The sequence below is a fragment of the Ambystoma mexicanum genome, chromosome 4p (assembly GCF_040938575.1).
Source record: "Ambystoma mexicanum isolate Mex_15411 chromosome 4p, UKY_AmexF1_1, whole genome shotgun sequence".
Taxonomy (NCBI): domain Eukaryota; kingdom Metazoa; phylum Chordata; class Amphibia; order Caudata; family Ambystomatidae; genus Ambystoma; species Ambystoma mexicanum.
Window position 1 is genome coordinate 168,561,762 of NC_090927.1, and position 22,161 is coordinate 168,583,922.

Genomic DNA, 22,161 nt, shown 5'->3' on the forward strand with positions numbered 1-22,161 from the left:
TCTTCGCCAGTCCTCCCCTCCTCTGCGGGCATCTTCCTATGAGCTGATCCCGTCGTAGTAGTACGCTCCCCTCCCGTGTGGCCACCTGTAGCTGTATATGGTGGCGGGCTGTATGCCGGGTTCGAGTACCCCTCAGCCGCCCTTGATTGTTCTCTTACTATTTCTCCTAGTTCTCTTAAAGGATATAACCCCCCTCCCTCCGTTTTCACTACCTTCGCTAGGGGCATATCGTCGCTCTGTTCCTTTTTTATTTCCTTTTCGTTTGAGTTGTCACTCTTTTCTCCTCCCTCTTGTCTGTTCCCTGTGTTCTGTGTGCCTTCACTCTCTTTTTCCCCATTCTCTCCTTCCTCCTTAATCTTCTTCGCTTCCGTTGTTTCCCCCATAGTGAACATTCTGTTTGGTCCTGGTCGGGACCCTTGGAACATCCTCCATAAATTAAACACCTCCACGTGGTGTGTCAACTTCTTCCCCTTGTATGTGTTATGCAGATGGGTTAATAGTGAATGTTGGGTATATGGATCGAAACTGCCATTAGGCGGCCATGGTGTCGTCATTTTGTTGTCCGTCCCCTGTGTCCATTCTATGCTGTATTTGATCAGTTTCTCCCTATGGGGTGACAGTGTTTTACATATATGCTGTAGCGGGGTAGTGGGTGTTTCCCCACCCTCCCGATCCTGTCCCGTGTGACATAGTAGCACTTCAATTGTTATCCTCCCTCTATATGGCAGCGGTTATCTTGCTAATAGTGTACGCTATACAATTTCAGATCTTTACCTGGCCCCGTAATTTTGGGGACTTGCGATTGTCCGCTAAAACAAAATAGTAAAATATAGCATTTGCATTTGTATATTCTTTTCTTTCTTTTCTTCCTTTACCGAACACCTTTACGGCCCCCTACGGCCGAGGTGCACGTAGCCCCCTGCGGCTGCGTGCCCTGTGTGACGTTCTTATACAGCCGTCCCACTTTGTTTTACCCCTCCTCCTTTTCCTTCACTTGTCGTGGCCGGCGTTCTCCGTGCACGGCCACGCCCCCCTTTTCACCTTGCCCCGATCTACTTGTTACCGTTTATCTCCGTCTCCACTCCTTTACCATTATTCTCTTCCCCACCACTCTCCGAAAAATGCCTCGCGTTCGAGATATCCTATGAAAGCCCTACTGGTGACGTCACCGATCTCTTCCAAAACTGCTAGTAAGTTCTTTACATGTTTTTAAAAGTTCAAAAAAACGCTTGCAATCTACCCCCGTTAACCCCACAGCTGTCCTCTTGTCTCGCCTGGAACAAGGTAATCAACAATATAATCAGACTGCGCACGCTGCGTCGCCTCGCGTGTGATACGCCCCTCGACAGGAGGGCTTAATCAGCCAATTATCTTCCGTATTAGGCAACCAGTTAGCTACCGCCTACAGGGAAACGTCATCTATCTATCGAGTTTTCTGCTCGATCAATAGGGATCCTCATCTACTCATTGATCAATAATCACCAAATCGTAGGAAACCGCACACACACACACCCTTACACGTGGTCGCGACCTAGGCCAATCAGTGTCTACGAGCGGCCGCATGTGATGTTTTCGTGCTCCGCCCCCTCCTCTTCCGTAACGTAGCGGACTGCTCTCGACACTTGTCCAGCTACCATTCACTTCACTCTCAACACTAATTTTTCAAACCTTCTCCGCGCACCTGTGTAACACCTCCCACCTCCCGTATTCTATTCCTCCCCCCTCCCTCACAATTTCACATTGCTTGTTGGGCGTGGCATACTCACCAAGTTCTCTTGACGCGGGGCCGCTCGACTGCGTGCACCCCTCCAAGCGGCTCGCCACCTCCCCTCGTCTGGACCACGTCTGGACACTCGCCAACCGTGGGCGGGATACTTCTCAACCGGCTCCCGAAGGCCAATATCCGGATTGCGCTGTCCGGTCTTCTCGCAGTTCCGCAATGGTCCTGTAGTCCTCAAAAGGGGGCAGCGGCAGAGGGGGCCGCGCCGCCGGGCTTCCTCGCAACGAGAGCACTCGGAAAAATAAAATAAAAGCAGATCTTAAACAGATCTCAGCAGTGCCTCCAACTTGTCGGGGGGAATTCTGCCGGGGTCTGCTGGCCATCCGCGGACCCCCGGGCAGGGAGGCCCCAACTCCTCCCGCGTATCCCAAAAATGAGTATGAGGCACACGCAAGAAGCAAGGTGGTTCTGCTGTTTATTAAAAAAAAACGGCAGGGATCGGTCAAGGATCGTACGCGTCTGTCCTGACTCTCTCTCGAAATTCGTGGGGCTCGCAGGCCATTTTTACCTCAGTATGACGCGCTACTCGCGTCACCTGGGAAAGTTAGCAAAAAACCTATCGCCACTCTGGATTGGTTCCTCGAGTGATAGGGTTAGTATAGCATACGTATAGAGAACGCTGTTAGTGGTTGAGGGTCAGTCAGGTGGTATACTTGGGTTGTCCCTTCTATTAGATACATGAAAATTGTTACATGAAGACCCCTGAGGATTGGCTAATGTTAATGGCGTCAGTGATAAGTGCCCCATGTTCTGATTGGTCCACTCGCGAGCCCCCCAGATTGGGACCATCGTTGTTCCCAGCTCGCGGTGCACCTGCCATTTGCAACAATGTGTAACTATGTGTTTGTGCAGACAATGCGTGGATTTGTTCATATGCTTGAAGGCAGACTACTCCCACCACCGCAGATGTCCATTGAGCCACTTCATTGTTGCTGCTGTGTCTCAAAACGTGGGACCCAGGCGTCTCCTCCCTCCTGGGTCTGGCACCCTGTCAGGTTCGGCTTGGTCACGTGAGGAGAGACCGTGGTTGAGGCAGAATTCTGCACATTTAATATTGCATTTTCCACTGTGTGCCTGGCTTAGTTTGCAGGTGTGACCTTGGCTTCGGCTTGTGGTATGCGAGTTTGCAACATTGTGCCCTTGGCTGTCTGTTCTCGCCGGGCTCATTCTGCGGGGTCAGCAACTGTACTCTTGCTCGTTCAATGTTCGTGGAGGCTCTTGCTTGCGGCCTACTTGGGCCTGGTGCATAGGTGGGGATGTTTGATGCACGGCACTTTAAGTTACGGTTTCATATTGCTTCATCCCCAGTATCATGTCTTCGTTATATTTCTCATTGCAATGCATGGGTTAGGAGAAGCGTCAGCAAGCATTTTAGATGAGTTCGTTGGGCATCTTGTGTTTCTGCATTTTGAAAAACCTATGTGAAAAATAATAAAGATGCGCGTCAGTGGGTGTGTCCGTCACCTACGTCATAGCACTGAATATGTTCTTCGTGTGGTTTGGTGTGGGAGTGTCCAGTGTGCATGTTTGCACGGGTGTTCTGACCGTTGGCTAGGTCGTCATGGCATCTCTAACGATGTGTTTATTTACTGTTGAATGGTTCAGTCGAGTTCATCCATGCCGCAGGTGTCGGCTTGGGCAGGGCAGGCTGGTGGGCACATCCGTATGTTCCTGTACCAGGGTATTTGGTCGTCTGGTAGATAGGCAAACTCCTCTTGTGGCGGGTGTCTGGGCCGCGACCCTCTGGGCCAGGGGCGTGAGGGGATTGGTGGGAGTCTTTTGTTCCATTCTCCCACTTCAGAAGGTAAAGGAGGAATATGTCCTGACTGTACCTGTTTTACCTTTATACATGGATTCACGCTTAATTTGCAGACGCGTGAGGGCTGAGGAGGCTCGTTAGTCTATACTCATCCTTCTACTCCTGCTGCGGAGCAGAAGTCAATTCGTCACACTGACCAAACAGTATACCATCACATACAACTGATTTATTTCTCCACACCTGCACATTCTTCGCCGCGTACACACATCCATCCAGGGGATAGCCCGCTATTCACTCTTCCCTTGCCTATTCCCTGGCACGCTCACCCTGCATTCTTTGCTCCCAGGTTCTTATGAACCTAGCAGTCCCCCATCCACCCTGCACCACCACTCCCTTTCCCTCCATCCTCCTCGCTCCTCACCACTGGAACTCTCTGCCTCCAGGTTTCAGGAACGGTCCCATTAAAACCAGATTATACATTGTCATCATGATTCCTATCACCTCCTCTGCAAACAGAACACTGGGCAGTTGCATGTGTTGTAATCTATTGAAAATCTGTTTTGATTTTTTATCTGATAATGTTACCGTTCTCTGGTTTTATGCCCATCCTCCTCACATCCTAGTTTATGTAAAAACCAACTTGCATTGATCCTTTGTGAAGCGCCCAGAATTGTAATCCCTGCAACTGTAATAGCCCATGTGTACAGCAGTACTCCTCTTCTCCGCTAAATATGCCCAGTACACATTCCTTGATTGGTTACCAATCTTCCAAGATTTCCCCCAATGAATGGGGGGTTAGAGATGAGTTTATGATTGGCTGGGATGATAGGATCCAGATGTGTTTCAGCAAATGTGTGGCCATTGCTTGTTTCATGGAAAATGGAACTGTCCCTCCCTTGCTGTGAGGCATCAAATCGTTCACTGGTACCTCAAAATGCCTCCCAGGAATCTGGCTACATCGGTTGTCTGAAGCCTATGGCTCTCGAGGTAGTTTGAACTATGAATCTCATGGTGCCTCACCACTGGCCAGGGCTCATGGGATTTGTAGTCCCAAACATCTGGAAACCCAAATACTGCAGACCCCATGGGCTAGATAAACATCTAGGCAGGAAAATGGAGGTTCTAGATTTCTCCTACAGGCCATACCCATAGCTCTGGAAAGTATATGGGGCTGCGAGCAAGTCTTCCTTATGTGAGATTTTGCAGCACGTCCTCCAGTGATTCCCGTTTTCCTGTAGGCCAGGCCGCCTCTCACAGAAGTGCCGGATGGAAGTGCTGGTCTACGCTACCTTGCATCAAGTGTCCATTTTCTGCCCTGCATCACATGTTCGATTATTTTGTGTGGATTCAGGTTTATCAGAACAAAGCAATAACCGACTGCAGGTTTATTTTGTCTTTCAGAGGAGGAGCTTCTGGGAGAGGAAGAGGAAATGCCGTCGTTCAGGAACAGGCAGAATGGTGAGCACAAAGCCTTTCCCTTTATTTATTTATTTATCTATTCATTTATACATTCATTTATTTGGTTTAAAAACCTTACATCTTGACCCTTTTTAGATTTGGTGGACTGGTGGTGGGGCCACACATTTGCCAACTGATGTCAAATGCAAACAAGTAGGGGGAGGAGTCCTTCCAAACTATCAGCGCAATAGAATTCATCATCCAATGTTATAAATAGAGGTTCTTCAGTGCTTGTGATTTCTCTCTCCATGGTGTTACCTGCTGCATTAGTGGTCGACGATACATATACCTTCCTAATATTAGATATCTTAAGTTTGCATCTGTTCAAAAGAATAACACTGCTTCACATGGTTGCGTGATGTTTGCTGTCACGTGGCATTGGTGACAGGGTCAGGGGGCTTCTTAGGAGGCTTATTATGACAGGAAAAGGAACAAAACAAAATCAGTATTGAAGTAGCTACCAGATGACCAAACTGTCCCCCTCTCCTCTACACCAGAAGAATGCGGCACCCCCTCACATTGCACTCAGCCATTACCAAACCTAACTTGCCTAGTGCAGCATCCATCTTAATAGCGTACCTACTAACCAGCACTTTCCTGGTGAGTCCCTCACCTATTCCAGCCACACTCTACCTATCCTACACAACCACTGCATTCACCACAGGTTCTCGGGAAAAAGCTGATCTGTCCACAACTTTCGCACCTCGCTCTTCAAATGCAACATTGCCTTATTGGCTTTCAAGACCCACCTCCAGGGCACCTCCGCCACTTGCTGTCTCAGTACCAGGGAGCCACCACCGCACCTGCCTTGTTGAAGTTCCAGTCTTTCACCAGTCTGGTGGCCTTACACTAAACCCACGTAAACCCATGTAAGCTGATGCTCAGAAACCGTCTACTCCAGGTGGCACCATCTCACTTATTAACTGCACACAGCATGGCCTCCTGCACAACACCAGCCTCTGTGGCAGTCCAAGTGTATGTTTGTCCTGTGTGAAATGACTGAAGTAGTAAACCTGTATTGGCTTTTTTGCAGAAATACCACATGTTCTGTACTGTTAGGTTGCACTCAAGTATCTACACTCACCACCACATGTTGGTTTGTACTCACTCCCATCAATATATATGCACTATGCACTATATGTTACATTGAGAATTAGTATGGCCTCAAATCAGAGGGAGGGGTCATTATCGTGGGATAATGACCCACTCCCAAGTCCCACCCTTGGCTATAATTTGGCAAAGTGTCATTTCACCGAGCAATATAATGAACTCTCCTGAGGTCTCTGTAGTTATTTGCACAGTGTCAGTAGGGATAAAGTTTCAAGAGGAATGGTAAAGCTTAGACTACACAAACGTGTTAGTAAATTAAATCTGGCTTAATTTTGTAACATATAAGTAGCTAGCTTATACTTTATATGTATGCATTTTAATTGTGAACTTGGTTAAACAGTTTTATCATGAATTTGCTTTAGGAACAATGTCAATTTGAACGGTTTTTCATTCAAAAGTAAACGCATTATTCCATGTTTTAGCTTTCACCTTGTGTTAAATAAGATGGGGGTGTCTTGTTGAAATAAATCTATCTTTGGGAATTGCATTGCTGTTTCTTAAATGCATAAAAATGCTTTCCGGTATGATGCATGCTGGTAGGTCAATTATGACTTCCATATGCTAATATAGCTTTATAGACGGAGTGAGGGGTCATTATCGTGGGATATCCACCACCAAGTTGTAGGGGTAGAGTCATTATCCCAAGCAATAATGACCATTCCCGAGGTCTATATGGCTCCTAGCACATGCTGGTAAAAGCAATACATGTTTTGGAGTTTTCGTGGTGAAGCTAAAAATGGTGCTGTAAGTGTGAGTGAAGTAAATAGACAAACTCAGTTGGTAAATTAAATGTGGTTGTGGTTTTATTTTTTATAGCATTTAAATACCATATTTGTCTTAATATGTTAAGCATTTTAATTGCAACTTGGTGGTAACTTGGTTGAGCTAGAACAGGTTTAACATGTTAATGCATTAGGTGTTATGTAATGTGCATGTAAATGGTTTCGCTATCCTCTTTCCTTGTGTGTGTTAAAAAGCATGTTGCAGCAAAAAAAAAGAAAAAGAAGGTCTTCCCAGAGAGGAATTGTTCTTTTTAAAACAAAATCTTGCCTGGAAATGGCATTGTTGTTTTACTGTCTGATTTTAAAGACACTGTTCAGAATGCAACCAATACCAGTGGTTATTGACTGCACTCAGAACATTTAATTGGCTGATAGGAGTCAATAACTATTACGATATGCTGTTATAACCTTATAGACTGAGGGAGGGGTCGTTATAGCAGTATATGGCCCAAAGCAAAGCAGAAGGCCATAAGTCAGGGAAGGGTAAGTGACAATGACCCCTATTGAGGTCTAAAAGGCAAATAGAACACAGTGCTATTAGCAATACATGTTTTAGAGTTTTGGTGATAAGTTAACAACAATCTTGTAATAGTGAGTACAGTAAACAGGAAAACAGAGTTAGTAAAGTAAATATGGTTATATTTTGTAATGTTTAAATAGCAAGGTTGTCTTCATAAATTAATTATTTTAATTGCAAACTTGGCAAAACTGGAATGGTTTTAACATGAAAACACATTAGGCATCTTGTAAAAGAAAACTGTTTAAGAAAGTGAGGCATACTCCCATGTTTTAGCTTACTTTCTGGTGTATTAGATGAGATATTGCTGTGAACAAAGTGTTCTCAGAGAGGAAGTGCCTTGTTAAATGAAACTGTGCCAGGAAATGACATTGTTGTTTTTCTGCCTGCTTTTAGAGTCAGAGTGTTCAGAATGCATTCAATAACATTCTAATTGGCTGAGAGGAGGGCAATATCAATCTCCATGTGCTAATATAAAAAGCAGGATGATTAAGACATCTAGGTCGCACAGCAGCAGAACCCCATCCATGGTTCTTGTCAAGGATGATATGCAGCATTTGTAAAATATTTGGGGCAAAATGATGGGGAATTGTGCATGCACAAACCGCATTAGCACACCCACAAACAGCATTAACACCACCGCACATATACCTGCACTGCATTTGATATGGTGCAAGTAACAATGTGCATGCTCAAATGGTGTTTGCCCCCACGCAAACTGCCCTCAAGCATGTGCAATATACTATTGGTCGCCCCTAAATTAGTGTTCATTTGCACCCTGCAGCTTTGTTGTAGGTATCTATTTGATTTCGGCCCAGTTGGTGCAGGTTTTTCTCCAGGACTTGTACTTCCTTTGGTTTCAGATTATGCTCTCCCAGAATAGATACCAAACCTGGATAAAATAGGAACTTTTGGACAGAAACCGAACATTTTGCAACGGCCAAATAATGTTCGGCTAATCTGTCCAATGGTATTCATGTCATTGACATCATATTTGATGCCATAAACCCACTCCAGTTAAAAAAATACTTGGTGTCATTATTTCAGATTGAAGTTGGTTTGTATAGTATTCTATTTTAAGGCTCAGGGGAGAAGAACCTGTACTGGAACATGGGCTGACAACAATAACACAAATAAATAAAGTTCCCAAAAGTAGGGACCTCCCATCCCCTGCACACTCCCAATGTCACTTTGATTTCTCAGTCCCTGCAATATCTCTCGCAAACCAACTGTTTGACAATAAGATTTGGCCAACATATACTCGAAAGAGATATACAGTCATAAAAACATTTAGGTGTGAACCAATGCGTTTTCGAGCTTTCCACCTTTCATCAAGGGTCTTGACTGATTGACAATTCTAAAAGCAATTCTAAAAGTAATAGAGAAAATAGTATTGTGTGGGTATATTTCCAAGTATTCCTTTACACAATGAATATAACAACACATTTCAAATGATCAATATTATTCAAACTATGATTCTCATTGTGGATTTATGAGCATCACCTTATGAATTCCATGGTGCCAATGGTACCAACGTTAGTACTTTAGAGTTCATATGAGGTAGGATTCATCCGTGATGACAAAGAATTACAATTTACCAACTCTATTGCGGTAAGAACAGACTTTCCAAAAGGTTGTCCGAAAAATGTTAGAAAAATCTATTTGAAGAGAAGTCTGACCTCTCCTTTGTCACAACTGCATGTACAGTATCTTCCTAATTCAAATTTAAGTAGGTATTTATCTTCACTGAAGTGTGTTGATGGTTAAATAATATTCTCCTCCTTTCAAGAAAGTGGGTGCAAAGAGCAGTTGTGAGTGATCACTCACGTAGACAATGTATACAGTGTTAAAGACTGGTGGTTCCTTAAAACGTCTAATATTCATCACTCACCAAATCTTATGTGTAGGATACTGGGAAGATAATAGGGCTCACCAGACCCACCGTTTTTAAAGTTAGAGAGATTGACAAATCTGTGATCTGTAAAGGGTCGCTATAAAAGTTGGATATATATTATTAAATGTCCCAAGTTAAATTCTAGTATGAGATCATTAATACATGTATATCCATTCATACCCAAGTAAAATTTTGATGTATGTATCCATAAAACCAGGACTCACCCCATACTCGAGGTGTACTTGAGGTGCAGTCAAGATATGGAAGTCACTGCTGATGTAAAATATTGCGTCCCGAGAATCCTCCCCTGTTATGAATAAACAGAGGTTTAGAAAGTAACTTTTATGTGTGATTATAGTGATAATAATCCTACCACTGAGTGTCTAATGTCAAAAAGTTAGTTGATAACTTTGCCAAATATTTACCCAAATGCTGAGTTTTCAGGTCTGTGCATCATGTCTTACTCTCTGGAAGCCTCAGAGAACAAGAAGTGGCGTGCCTTCACATAGAGATGACGTCATCCTCTACTAATGGTGGTGACATCATAATTGTAAACATAAGGGTCTTCTACGACGAGATCTCAAATATACACACAGGTTGCATAAAAAAAGGTGTGTATGTACCTGACTCTTATTTAAAGTCACTAAGAATGCTCATCAGAAATGTGCATGCAATATCAGGCCCTCGGGTAGAAATGGAACTGAATCCAAAGGTCTCACGTGATATACTGCTAATCTGTACATAGAGAGGGAGTCGATGCAATAAATTATTCATGCAGGTTAATACATCCAGGGTTCAAAAGAAATGTACATAACAGTCCAACCACTGATTTCCTTAATGGCCCCTCCCTCCCTGGGCGTACAGTCTATTCCACATGAGAATGTCTTGTGGAGGTGCATGCCATGTTTAAGTTCTTTTTACATTCAAAATGATCAGTCTTATGCTCACATGAATTTGTATATCTGACTCATCAGAGCGCACAGTCTAATGTCCTATCATGTCAGTGACTGATCTTACGATCGGTCATAAGAATGCACATCGGTGTACGATTCATGTTGTATTAAGCCATTCAAACTGAAACTCAGATGAATAAGTAAGTCTGACTCCAGAGAGTGCACAATCTAATGCCCATTCCTGCTAATGATTATGCATCTTATTAGAGTTTAGATTGTCCATGTCAGAACTAAATGATGATCTTATTGGCGTAATTGGCAAGAACTGTACCCAGATTGTCCAACAGGAAGTGTTCCTCTACCTGCTAATGTATGGTGGACACTGTGCCCATCAGTCAATTATAAGTATGGTCTTAGATAGAGTTCTTCATTAATTCCCAAGGGAGTTATCGCATTGAGGAGGTAAATCCAATGTAGTTCTCTCTGTGCCCGTTTCTTAGCCAAATCACCTCCTCTAGGGAGGGGACGTCCATCTTCTAAAATAAAACATCTCATTTGTGCTATCACATGTCGGTTAGCCCGAAAATATCTGTATACTGGCAATCTGATATTAGCTGTTCTCAGATTAGACTTGTGTTCTGTCCATTTATCTTGACTTTACCTGTGGTTTGGCCCACATAGTATTTACTGCATTATTTATTTATTTATTTATTTATTTATTTATTTATTTATTTATTTGAATTTGTATAGCGCACATCTGCCCAGGGGCATCGTGGCGCAGAAAGCAATCTTACTTGTTACAGGCAAACATGGTGTATATATAGGTACAATGCAGATCATAATTGCATATTTGCACACAGTTGTGGTAATTTACATACAGTTGTGGTAATACGGTAGGATAGGAGGGGTGGGGAGGAATTTTCGTTCCTTAAAGCGGTGGGGAGTGCGTTCCAGTTTTTGGGTGCTAATTGTTGAAAGCTAGATCCTCCGGCTTTGCTTCTTTTGAATGTGGGTACGTAGGCCTGGTTAGTCATGTGTGACCTAGTGGGTCTAGTGGATGTATTGAGGGTGATTCTTTCAGAGAGATAGGACGGAGCCTTGTCGGAGAGGCATCTGTGGGTGATGGCTATGGCTTTGAATAGTATACGTTCTTTTATTGGTAGCCAGTTGGCTTCTTTTCTGGCTTGGGAGACGTGCTCCCTTTTAGGGATGCTTAGGGCTGCTCTTAGAGCATTGTTCTGTATGACTTGCATTTCTTTTAGGTTTTGTGTCGACGTGCCCAAGAAGAGAGCATTGCAGTAGTCCAGTTTGGTGCCTACTGTGGCTCTGGCTACGGCCAGGCAGTTTTTAGTGGGTAGGAAGGGTTTAACGGCGTTGATTACCTTCGTGGTAAGTGCAGCAGAGGAGACTATGGCATTTACTTGCCGTGTCATGGAAAGAGTGGAGTCAAGGTATACTCCTAGCGTTTTTACTGCAGTGGAGACTGTGATGGTGGAGTTATCTATGTTAAAGGATTTGTACCGCGGTGGGAGTTTGTTTAGTGTTTCTTTGGTGCCAACTAGTAGGATCTCTGTTTTGTCTCCGTTTAAGCAGAGGCCGTTGGCTGCCATCCAGGTTTGGATGGCTGTATAGATCTTGGTTAAAGCCGCCGCGTCTAGTTCATAGACCCCTGTAAGAGGGAGCAGGACCTGTGTGTTGTCAGCATAGTTGGTGTATGCTATGTGACGACGGTCCAAATAATTGAACAGTGGGAGGGTGAAGATGTTGTATAAGTTGGGGGCAGTACAGGACCCTTGAGAGACGCCGCAGTAGATAGTGGTAGGGGTAGCGCTCGCAGAGTCAGAAAAGACTTTCATAAGTCGACCCTCGAGGAATGATTTGACCCAGGAGATGGCTTCTGGTGAGAAGTATGCTTCATTTTTTAGTTGCCTGCCTAGAATGTCGTGATTGACCAGGTCAAAGGCAGCAGATAGGTCTAGCAGGAGCAGGAGTGCTGGTTTGCCTTTGTCCATGATGTCATTTAGTTGGATTTTGAGATCTAGTAGGGCCGATTCGGTCCCATGTCCCGGGCGGAAACCCGATTGTCTTTTTCCTAAAATACGATTTTCTTCCAGGTATTGTTGTATTTGTGTGTAGGCAACTTTGTCGAGGATCTTGAGCAGGAAGGGAACGGTTGTGATGGGTCTATAGTTGTTGGCGTTTTCGGGATCTAGAGTGGGTTTTTTAAGAAGAGGGCACACCCAGGCTTCTTTTAAGCTGGTTGGGACAGAGTTTGTGTTGAAAGATGCATTGATGAAGGTTTTAAGAAATGGTGCAAACGTTTCTACGCAGTCTTTGACTTGTTTAGCGGGGCAGGCGTCGCCTTTACAGTTGGAGGGTTTGATTCTGTTAACGATATCGACTACCTCTTTTTCTGAGACTTCTCTAAATTTGAATGGTGTAGCGAGATTAGTCTTTTTGTTCTCAGTCACTGTTTCAGTAAGGGAAGCTGATAAAATGTGCTGAGTGAGATTTTTGTGATGGTCTAGGATTTTTGCTTGGAGGAGTTCAATTTTGTTCAAGAGGGCGGACTGTATGGTGTTACACCAGGCTTGGTCCTTGACAATCTCTTGAGACTTAGTGGCCGGTGTGGATAGTTCCTTGAAGATGGCGAAGAGCTCTTTGGATTCTGAGGTGGCATTGGAGATTCTTTCATTGTAGGACGTGGATTTGGCTGCTATGATACTTTTTTTGTATTGGGTGGCCAGTGATTTGTAAGAGGATAGTGAGGATGCGTTGGGCGAACTTTGCCAAAAACTTTTTGGGCTTTGCGTTTTTTGGTTCGTAATTCTTTTAGTTCTGCTGAGAACCAAGTATTGAAGTGTTTAGTATTTTTTGATTTTTTCTTTTGTAGAGGGGCGATGATATCTATGGCAGTGCTAATGGTGGATTTGTAGATATCCCCCAGTGCAGCTGGGTCTGATGTGGCAGGGAGGTTAGTGAGGGTGTCAAGATATGGGGAGATATTTTCTTTTGTGAGGTTCTTGGCGCTTCTGGCTAAGGCTGGCTTGGATTTTCTTTCTGAGTTGTTAGGTGTGGGGATGAGGAAATTAATGAGAAAGTGGTCAGACCATGGGGTAGGTGTGATGGAGCTGATGTCGATGCAGCAGTTGTGGTCAGCTTTCCAGTCAAGAGTACGTCCTTTGTTGTGGGTAGGCTGGAGTACTTTTTGTTCAAAGCCCATTTCTTGGAGAGCTTGTGCTAGTGTAGTGGAGGGTCTATCTCTCTGGTCGTGGAGTCCCAGGTTGAGGTCTCCTAAAAGAATAGTTTTGGTAGTTGTTTTAAGGTTTTCCCCTAGTAGATGTGAGAGGTTGTCCTGAAAGTCCAGTATTGGGCCTGGCGGGCGATATACTAGATTAAAGGTGATGGTGGTATTAGGAGAAAGTGCTATCTTGGCTGATAGAGAGTCTACGTTCTCCCCTAATTTGGAGGAAAGTTGTCTTATTTCTAGGTGATCTTTGACTATGAGGGCTACTCCTCCACCTGTGGACAGTGTTCTGTCCTGTCTAAGGATGGAGTATCCTGATGGGATAGCTAGGGAAATGGCAGGGCCAGCGGCATTGTGTAGCCAGGTTGCGGTGATGGCGAGAATGTCAAGGTCGAGGTTGGTTAGAAGGTCATGAATTTCTGTAGCGTGCGCAGGGAGGGATCTGGCATTGATTAAGGCACATTGTAGGTCTGGGTGTGGCAGTGGGGTAGGGGTGGTATTCTGTCCCTTTGGCTGCCTTCTTGGTAGTGGTTAGTTTGTGGTGTTCCGAGGTTGGTTTGTTTTCAATTTTGGCTAGTGGGGTTTGCGGTGAGGATCTGGAGCGGAGGCCTAATATTTGATTTCTAGAGTTGGTAGCTCTAGGGTGCGTCAGGGGTGTGGTAGGTTTGTGATCTGTGGGTTTGGTGAAGAAGGATGGAAGGAAGAGCGTAGGGGGGATGAGTGCGGAGGGTGGGGGTGTGATGTTGGACATGATAGGTGGGTACAGGGCAGTAGTCAGCTATCAGTTTAGGGCACAGAGCAACAATCAATTTGTCTAGGTATAGGCAACACAGTGGCTAGGTATAGGCAACACAGTGGCTAGGTATAGGCAACACAGTGGCTAAGTGTAGGCAACACAGTGGCTAGGTATAGGCAACACAGTGGCTAGGTATAGGCAACACAGTGGCTAAGTGTAGGCAACACAGTGGCTAGGTATAGGCAACACAGTGGCTAGGTATAGGCAACACAGTGGCACAGTGGCTAGGTATAGGCAACACAGTGGCTAGGTATAGGCAACACAGTGGCTAGGTATAGGCAACACAGTGGCACAGTGGCTAAGTATAGGCAACACAGTGGCTAGGCATAGGCAGCACAGTGGCTATGTATAGGCAACACAGTGGCTAGGTATAGGCAACACAGTGGCACAGTGGCTAGGTATAGGCAACACAGTGGCTAGGTATAGGCAACACAGTGGCTAGGTATAGGCAACACAGTGGCACAGTGGCTAGGTATAGGCAACACAGTGGCTAGGTATAGGCAACACAGTGGCTAGGTATAGGCAACACAGTGGCTCGGTATAGGCAACACAGTGGCTAGGTTTGGGCAACACAGTGGCTAGGTATAGGCAACACAGTGGCACAGTGGCTAGGTACAGGCAACACAGTGGCTAGGTATAGGCAACACAGTGCCTAGGTATGGACAACACAGTGGCTAGGTATAGGCAGCACAGTGGCTAGGTATAGGCAACACAGTGGCACAGTGGCTAGGTGTAGGCAACACAATGGCTAGGTATAGGCAACAGGGCTGCATTGGGATAAGTTGCCAAGAGGAGATTTGCAGAGTTAAGTGAGCCATAATATTGGTGCCGATACACTTCCCATGGAGTGAAGAACATCATAAAAGTGAGCGTGTGGAGTGCGGCGATCATGTATCAGGTGCAATAGTTGGATCGGAAGTGTAGGCACGTTGGTAATCACATGTGGGATGGCTGCAAGAGTACAATTAGTGCAGGCGGTAGAGAGGCGTTATTGCTACAAGCAGTAATTGTACCTGGTTAGTAGAAGACCGATGGGGGTTCCATATCTGCCGGTAGTTCCATTTCTGGCCGACGGCCGGAGAGGCAAGGACAGGCTGGGACAGGGGCGAGAGCCTTTGTGCACGCCTTAGTGCAGAGCCGGCTACGCCTCCCGGCTTGGATTGGCTTGGAAAATAAGGCCGGTCAGCCAATCAGGCAGGGCGACAGCCTGACGATGCCGAATTTAGGAAGTAGGTCGGCTGCAGGTGTTGTCGGTGGCCATCTTGGAATGGCGGCGTCGGTGCTACGAAATACGAGGTTGTATTCAGGGAATCACAGAAGCGCTGAGTAGCAGGCGTTGTGGAGCATGCAAAGCAGACTTTGCGGTATGCATCCTAATGCATAAATGATGTTCTTGCTGTCTGTCGCATGTGGCATAGTCATGGAGTTTTATTTTCCTGCCTGTATTGGGGTGTCTTATATGGTCCTTCTTGAATGATGCTAGAGCATTGTTGGCAATTAAAACAGGCAAATGCGCACAATTTAGGATAGTGTAATGTTCTTTGTGAAGATTTCTTGGGCCTTTCTGCCCTCACCAAAGTGTCCCTCAGATTTTTTTTCCTTTTGTATGCCATCATAGGGGGTTCTGAAATTAGCCGTTGTAGGGTAGGGTCTAACTTAATCAGATACCAATTTTTCCTAATTATCCTGCTGACTTGATGACTCTGAAAACCTAAGGGTATGTATCATCCTTGCGCTCTCTTTCTTGGGGACTGGTTTAAATAGGTCTTCTCTCCTGTGTAATTCCGATCTGGATGCTGCTTTCTCTAGAATGTCAATAGGGGAACCCCGATCCTTGAACCTTTCTGCATCAAATCATATTCTTTCTGCAGGCTATCCTTTTCAATCTTAAAAATGTACTGTAAGGTAGAATTTCTTTAAGATGTTTTGGATGAAAACTGTTAAAGTGTAACATGTTGTTAACATCAGTAGGTTTCCCACATATACTTGTTAGCAGTTCTCATCCTGTACAAGTAACCAACAGATCCAAAAAATGAATACTGGATTCCCCTACCTCCAGGGTGAATTTAATGTGTTCATGACAATTATTAACATACTCAAAGAGCTCAAATTTACTGCCTTTCCAGATAGTGAAAAAGTCATCTATATATCTTCTCCAGAATATTATTTTTGACGACCAAGGTTGCTTTTCTAGAATGTGTGTTCTCTCAAAATGAAACATGAAGATGTTTGCATACGTTGGTGCTACCGAGGAATCCATGGGCATCACTCATATCTACAAGTAAAATTGCCCCTTATATCTGAAGTTATTGGTATATAGAATTAAGTTAATTAATTCTGTGACAACAATCTTCTGGATCTGAACGTTATCGTGTTCCAGCAGGAACCATTCCATTTATTCGATTCCTTCCCCATGGAGGATTAATGTGTAGAGGCTATTGACATCAAAAGAGAATGGGATCAAATCTGAGTCTTTAAGTTCTAATTCACTCAAAACATGTAAAAAGTGGGAGGTATCCTTGAGATACGTGAAAGTCTGTTGTACCAGAGGTTGCAAGACTGTGAGCCTCATTATGGGACCAGCAGTAACCCTGCTGGTGCTACCGGCGGGTTGCCGCCGGACCCATAATATTTTTTACCGGCACCTGACTTCCCGGTGCCACCGGCTCATTACGAGTCTGGCAGCCCAGGAAGTCAGGCGCTAGCAAATTGTAAGTCCCCATTCCCATAGAGTCCTATCCAACGGTGCTGGTGCTTCCGTGAACAGTCTGCCTACCATGGCTGCAGCGCCCGGCAGGGTGAGACTTTTCAGGCACAGCAGACACGGCAAGCAGACTCAATGTTTGCCAATCCGGAAACAAGGGTGCCGGTGGGCTTACCGACACCCTTGTTTCCGGACCGGCAAACTTGTAATGAAGCCCTGTGTCTAAATAGGTTGCCAGGGGGTCAAACACACTCTCAGTTCCTGTCACTATTGAACAGATTGAGGGTTAGTTGGATTTTTGTGCACTTTGGGAAGTGCATAAAATACTGGAGTAACCGGAAATTTCTTGATCAAGTAATCGGCTAAGCGTGGAGCTTTCCATTCGAATTCTTTCACTTTAAGAATGCTCTCTTCTATCGTGGTCATTATTGGGTTTAAGTGGTCGTTATATGATATGATATGATAAGTCATGTATAACGCACCTGTACACAAGTGACATTATCCAATGTCAGGTAAGTTCTAGGATCATGCAATAGCCCCATCCAACCCTGGTGTAGAGTTAGGTATCCATGATCAGTAGGGTGTAGTAATCTGGCCTACAGATTAGCTGTGAGTGTGAGGTCGGGACAGGGGCAAGTGCTATGTTTGTTATTTTGTGGCCTCGAGGTGTGGACCGAGGGAGTGGTGAGTTGTTTTTAGGTTGCATGCCGTTGGCACTTTCTACTTGGTCCGAGGGTGTCCTGCAAATGTTGTCCTTTCGTGTGGTTGCCATTATTGGTGCTACCAGGGTTTCTGCACATAGACGGCCGCTGTGTTGCGGAATCCTGGTAGTGTGTTGGGGTGTTAAGCTCTTGTGCTGGTCACATTACCTTGTCATTCTTTTGTTTTCCCATGGAGGGAGTTGTGTAGAAACTGGCTTTGTGTTTCTAAGGGGAGGAGAAGTGTAGTAATCTGGCCTACAGATTAGCTGTGAGTGTGAGGTCATCTACAGTGGAATGTTTGTGTGGAGGTGTTCTGCTGGTGACAGTTGGAGAGGAGAGTGAAGCAGTGAGCTGAGAAGATGGGTGTGGGGGTGAGCCCGGTGTTTCCCGTGTAATATAGTGTCCCCTACCATCCCTGTGTCTTGTGGAGGAGTTCAAGACATGGACATTAAAGAACCCTCGAACTTACCCGATGTACTGACGGTCCATCATTGTTACATAGGGCTCCCCCTTTGTTGCTCTCATCATTATAGAAGTGTCTTCCACTAGCTCTTTCAGAAGTTTCAACTGATGTCGTCTGATGTTACCTTTTTGATGTGGACTATAATTGATCTTCTTAAGATCCCTTGTTGTTTTTTGCTTAAACATATCAATTATAGGGTGATTAATTTGTGGATGAAACAAGCTTTTGGATTTAATTTCTAAATAATCGAAGGACACTGATCTTTCTTGTAGGTCAGGTGGTGATTCTAACAATACTTTCAATTCCATTTTCCTTATCAATTTGAACAAATTAACCTCTTCATCAAAAGTTGAGTTATTGTTTATGGGGATGCATGATATGCCCAGACTTAGTGTGTGTCGATCTGTACCTTAAGTTGCCTGGAAGAGATATTCATCACAATGAACACTGTCACTTGTTTCTCGCCCTTTGTTTTCTTTTGCCCTCTTCGGGTCTTGCCCTGTCTAAAAAGGGGGCTGGTACTGAGGTGGTTATAGAGGTTATAGAGGTGCTATTACCTAGTTGTGTCTGTGGTATCACAAATGCTTGTGTGGTAATTGTAGTAGTCGTGTTAGTGGTGTTGTCGCCTTCTCCAGTTGTAATATCACTACTACCTGTATTCCCTGAGATCTGAGGCTGTCTTGGTTGTCTTATAGATGTTGGCATATAGTTGTTATATAAATCTTGCAAGGCGTAAACTATATCACCATTTAGGTGAATATTTGACAAAGTTACCAACTAACTTTTTGACATTAGACACTAAGTGGTAGGATTATTATCACTATAATCACATATAAAGTTTACATTATAAACCTCTGTTTATTCATAACAGGGGGGTGTTGGGTGTCATGGCCCACGTTTGGACTATTATGCTGCAACATTTGGTGCTCTGGGCTTAGGAAATACAAGAGGGCGGAAAAGCCAACATTTGCGCCAGAATCATGGAGAACCATGCAGTCTTTGCGCACAACAAAATTGTCGCCTGACCTGCCACCCACCAGTGTGAGGGACCGGAAGCGCCATGGGTAAAAGGTGGTGCCCAATGAAAAACAGCAGGGCCTGTTGGCTCAAAAAGCGCTTTGAAATCATCTTTGTTTCTCTGAAATGCAAGCTAAAAATGCCTATTTTAAACATTGCAAGATATTCAAAAATCTCACTGAACACCAGCAGACATTTGGCAGAATGTATTCTTGTGTGCATACTAAATCTGGAAAGAGAAAGAGCCCAAAACAATATTTATTACAAAACTGGCTGAGCTGTGCATGTCAGCAGCTCAAGTGAAATTGGACTGAAAGAGGTGGGTTTACCCAGAGAGACCAGAGACCAGAGAGACCAGACCCAGACCATATCGCTGAGAGCTGACCCAAATCGCTGTGCGCAGAACCAGTGGCGAGAGAACCGCAGCCAATCCTGACCCGATCCGTGACGAAGTCGCATTCCTGTCCAAAATATAGTGTGAGTACTCAGCCAGAACTGTGCAAAACCCAATCTCTTAGTTTAATATAATCTAATTCAAACTATTTTAACCTATTGAGAACTGCATCATAGAAAGCGTGTCCCTTCTTTTGATTCAAAGCTGCAAAACTGTCATCTGCCATTCTGAACTTTAAAATTTCATTTCGAGAATCTACCTTCACAAAATCGTCCATATCTCCGGAACCGTTTGTCCTAGGAACGAAATTTATTTTAAAGCTAAGCTTTCCAACGAGCCCTAAACCGACTTGCTACTCCTTATAGTGCCTCCGTAATTGCGCTCGACACACGCGACTAAATTGCCGCGATTTGACATTTTGCTTCATTCCAGCCACGTGTGAAAACATTTATCTTTTGCTTTCATCACGGAATTCTGTTTTCAACTTGATAACAATCCCTGAATCATTGATAGGGCTGGCCTGAACTGATTTAAAGTATCTCTCATTCACCCTGAACCTCTTATAGGGAATTAACAGCAATTTGAGTATATTTTTCACTTCATTGCCACCACATTTAAAAGGATTTTGCCTATGTTTAAAATCATACCTGTTTTCCTCTAAGCTCGCTGGGGGGAACTGGAACTTTGTATTGCATTTGTGTGTATTCCTGAGAATTGTGTGTGTTACTTCCATCTCCTTACATTGCATAGGGGGGGAGTGAATTGTCCGAGAAAAAGTGAACATATTATCTTTTGCTGAAATCATATCAAGTTTATTTCTGTACTGCCTTTTATTCATCTTTGCATCTCCTTAAAACCATAAAGCATTTTCTGATACCTTATTCCCCTGTTCCAAGTCATAAGTCACCAGAACTGTGCTATTGTAGGATTACCTATTGCTGATTACTGCTCATATTCACAAGTGTGATATCAATTATTAATTTATCATAAAAGTGCGATATATATATATATATATATATTGTTTAATTCTCAAATAAACCTTTTTAAATTTGCAAAACAAACTTACTTCTTGGCTCAGTGGGGTCAGGGGGATTCTAAAAGAGGGGTGTTATATAAGGGTTGTCATCCAGAGTACACAAACTGGACATAAAAATATATAAATAAGGGCTTCCCTTGGGCATCCCAGACCAGGCAATGACTTAGTGGGATTGCTTGATTGGAGTCATTTAATAAAGTGGTGGCTCGTAGCCGGGGATTCTGGATTAGAACAATCACTTGTGCAGATTAATACAGTGTGCTAACTGACAGAATATATACATTCTGTCAGATCACCACGCCGTGTTACACTGTAAAAACACCCCTCAAAGGAACGCTCTAAGGAAACGGTCTGTTTTGCAAAATAAAATGCAAACATCTGTAAGTGAGGATGGAAATCAAGTTCCAGAATGACGACCTTGGTAGATATGAAGATAGCTAGGGAGCACCTCTTACATAAACTGTTTGTGAGAGGTGAATGGTCTGAACAGGACCAAAATGTATGGTTGCAGGCGATCACACAACAGGTCACTACAACTGGGTCAGATATGTGGAGAGATCAGGGTCCCTTACATGTGGCCCTGAGTGAACTATATATGGCTCCTAAAGCCAAAGATGAACACAATAAGATTGCCAGGATAGCGGCATATTTGTATCTATATATGGGAGCCATGCAGGACAAATGTGCTGAAGGCCAGGATCTGGCAAATAGGCAACAGATGGCGTTAGAAAAGGCCCAATCTGACCTGGTCTCTTCTGAGCAGAGGCTGCACAGAAGCCAGGAGTCAGAAAACGAGAGTAGACAATACATCATTAAAATGAAGGAGGATATGGATATCATGCAACAGGAAAAGGCTGACCAGGATACCAGAATTCTGGCTTTGCAGAAGGAGCACCAAGACAGTTTGGACTCCTTACTGCAGAGCCAGAAAAAGCTGGAGCAACAGATAGATTTCAACAGGGCATGCACAAAGCAGGTAGCCACCCTGCAAAGCCAATTGGATAGAGAAAAAGAGGAGAGCAATAAACTGATTCTGAAAGACCTGGACACCCAGACAGAATTTTAGGAAGAGCGCCAGAAAGCTGGTGCCTTTCAAAGGCAGAGGGATGACCTGGCGGCACAGATGCAGGCTCTTAGTCAGGAAAGCCAGGAAGTCTGCCAATTAAAAGAAACAATTGAAGAAAATCACCTGGCCCTCCAGGGGCTGGGTGACCTCCAAAAAGAGCACCAGGACTTGCTAGAGCACACCAGGAGGGTGGAAGATGCTCTGGCAAGAAAGGAACAGGCCAGTAGGGATGGGACTCAGGAGGTAACCCTCCTGCAGCAAAGACTGGCCCAGTACACCAGGACCAACCAGGAAGTACAGAGAGAGAATGAGGCTCTCTGTCAGCACAATGATAGGCTCCAGCAATAGGTAGCCATGCAGGAGAGACTGATAGAGTCTAGTAAGGCCTTAACTGAGGAACTGAAAGCGCAGGCTCTTGCATTGCAACAGGGAGCAGGGGCTGACAGAGATGAAGTTCGCTGGGAAAGGGAAACACCTGAGCATAACCTCAGGAGCCCTAGTACAAGAGGCCTTCATCTCTCCCAGTCCTTGGACTCTGCCATCC

At 44.5% G+C, this 22,161-nt stretch overlaps 1 protein-coding gene across 3 annotated transcripts in view; it reads left to right on the forward strand.

The window, feature by feature from the left end:
• Positions 1 to 22,161, forward strand: part of SCARA3 (scavenger receptor class A member 3) — a 271,642-nt gene that overhangs the window by 111,421 nt on the left and 138,060 nt on the right. For 2 of the 3 annotated variants that reach the window (XM_069605623.1, XM_069605624.1), the window contains exon 2: positions 4,941 to 4,997. In XM_069605623.1, coding sequence (XP_069461724.1) covers positions 4,941 to 4,997 — 57 coding nt within the window. Of the gene's footprint in view, positions 1 to 4,922; positions 4,998 to 22,161 lie in introns of all 3 variants that reach the window. The other variant, XM_069605622.1, reaches the window with a different exon arrangement.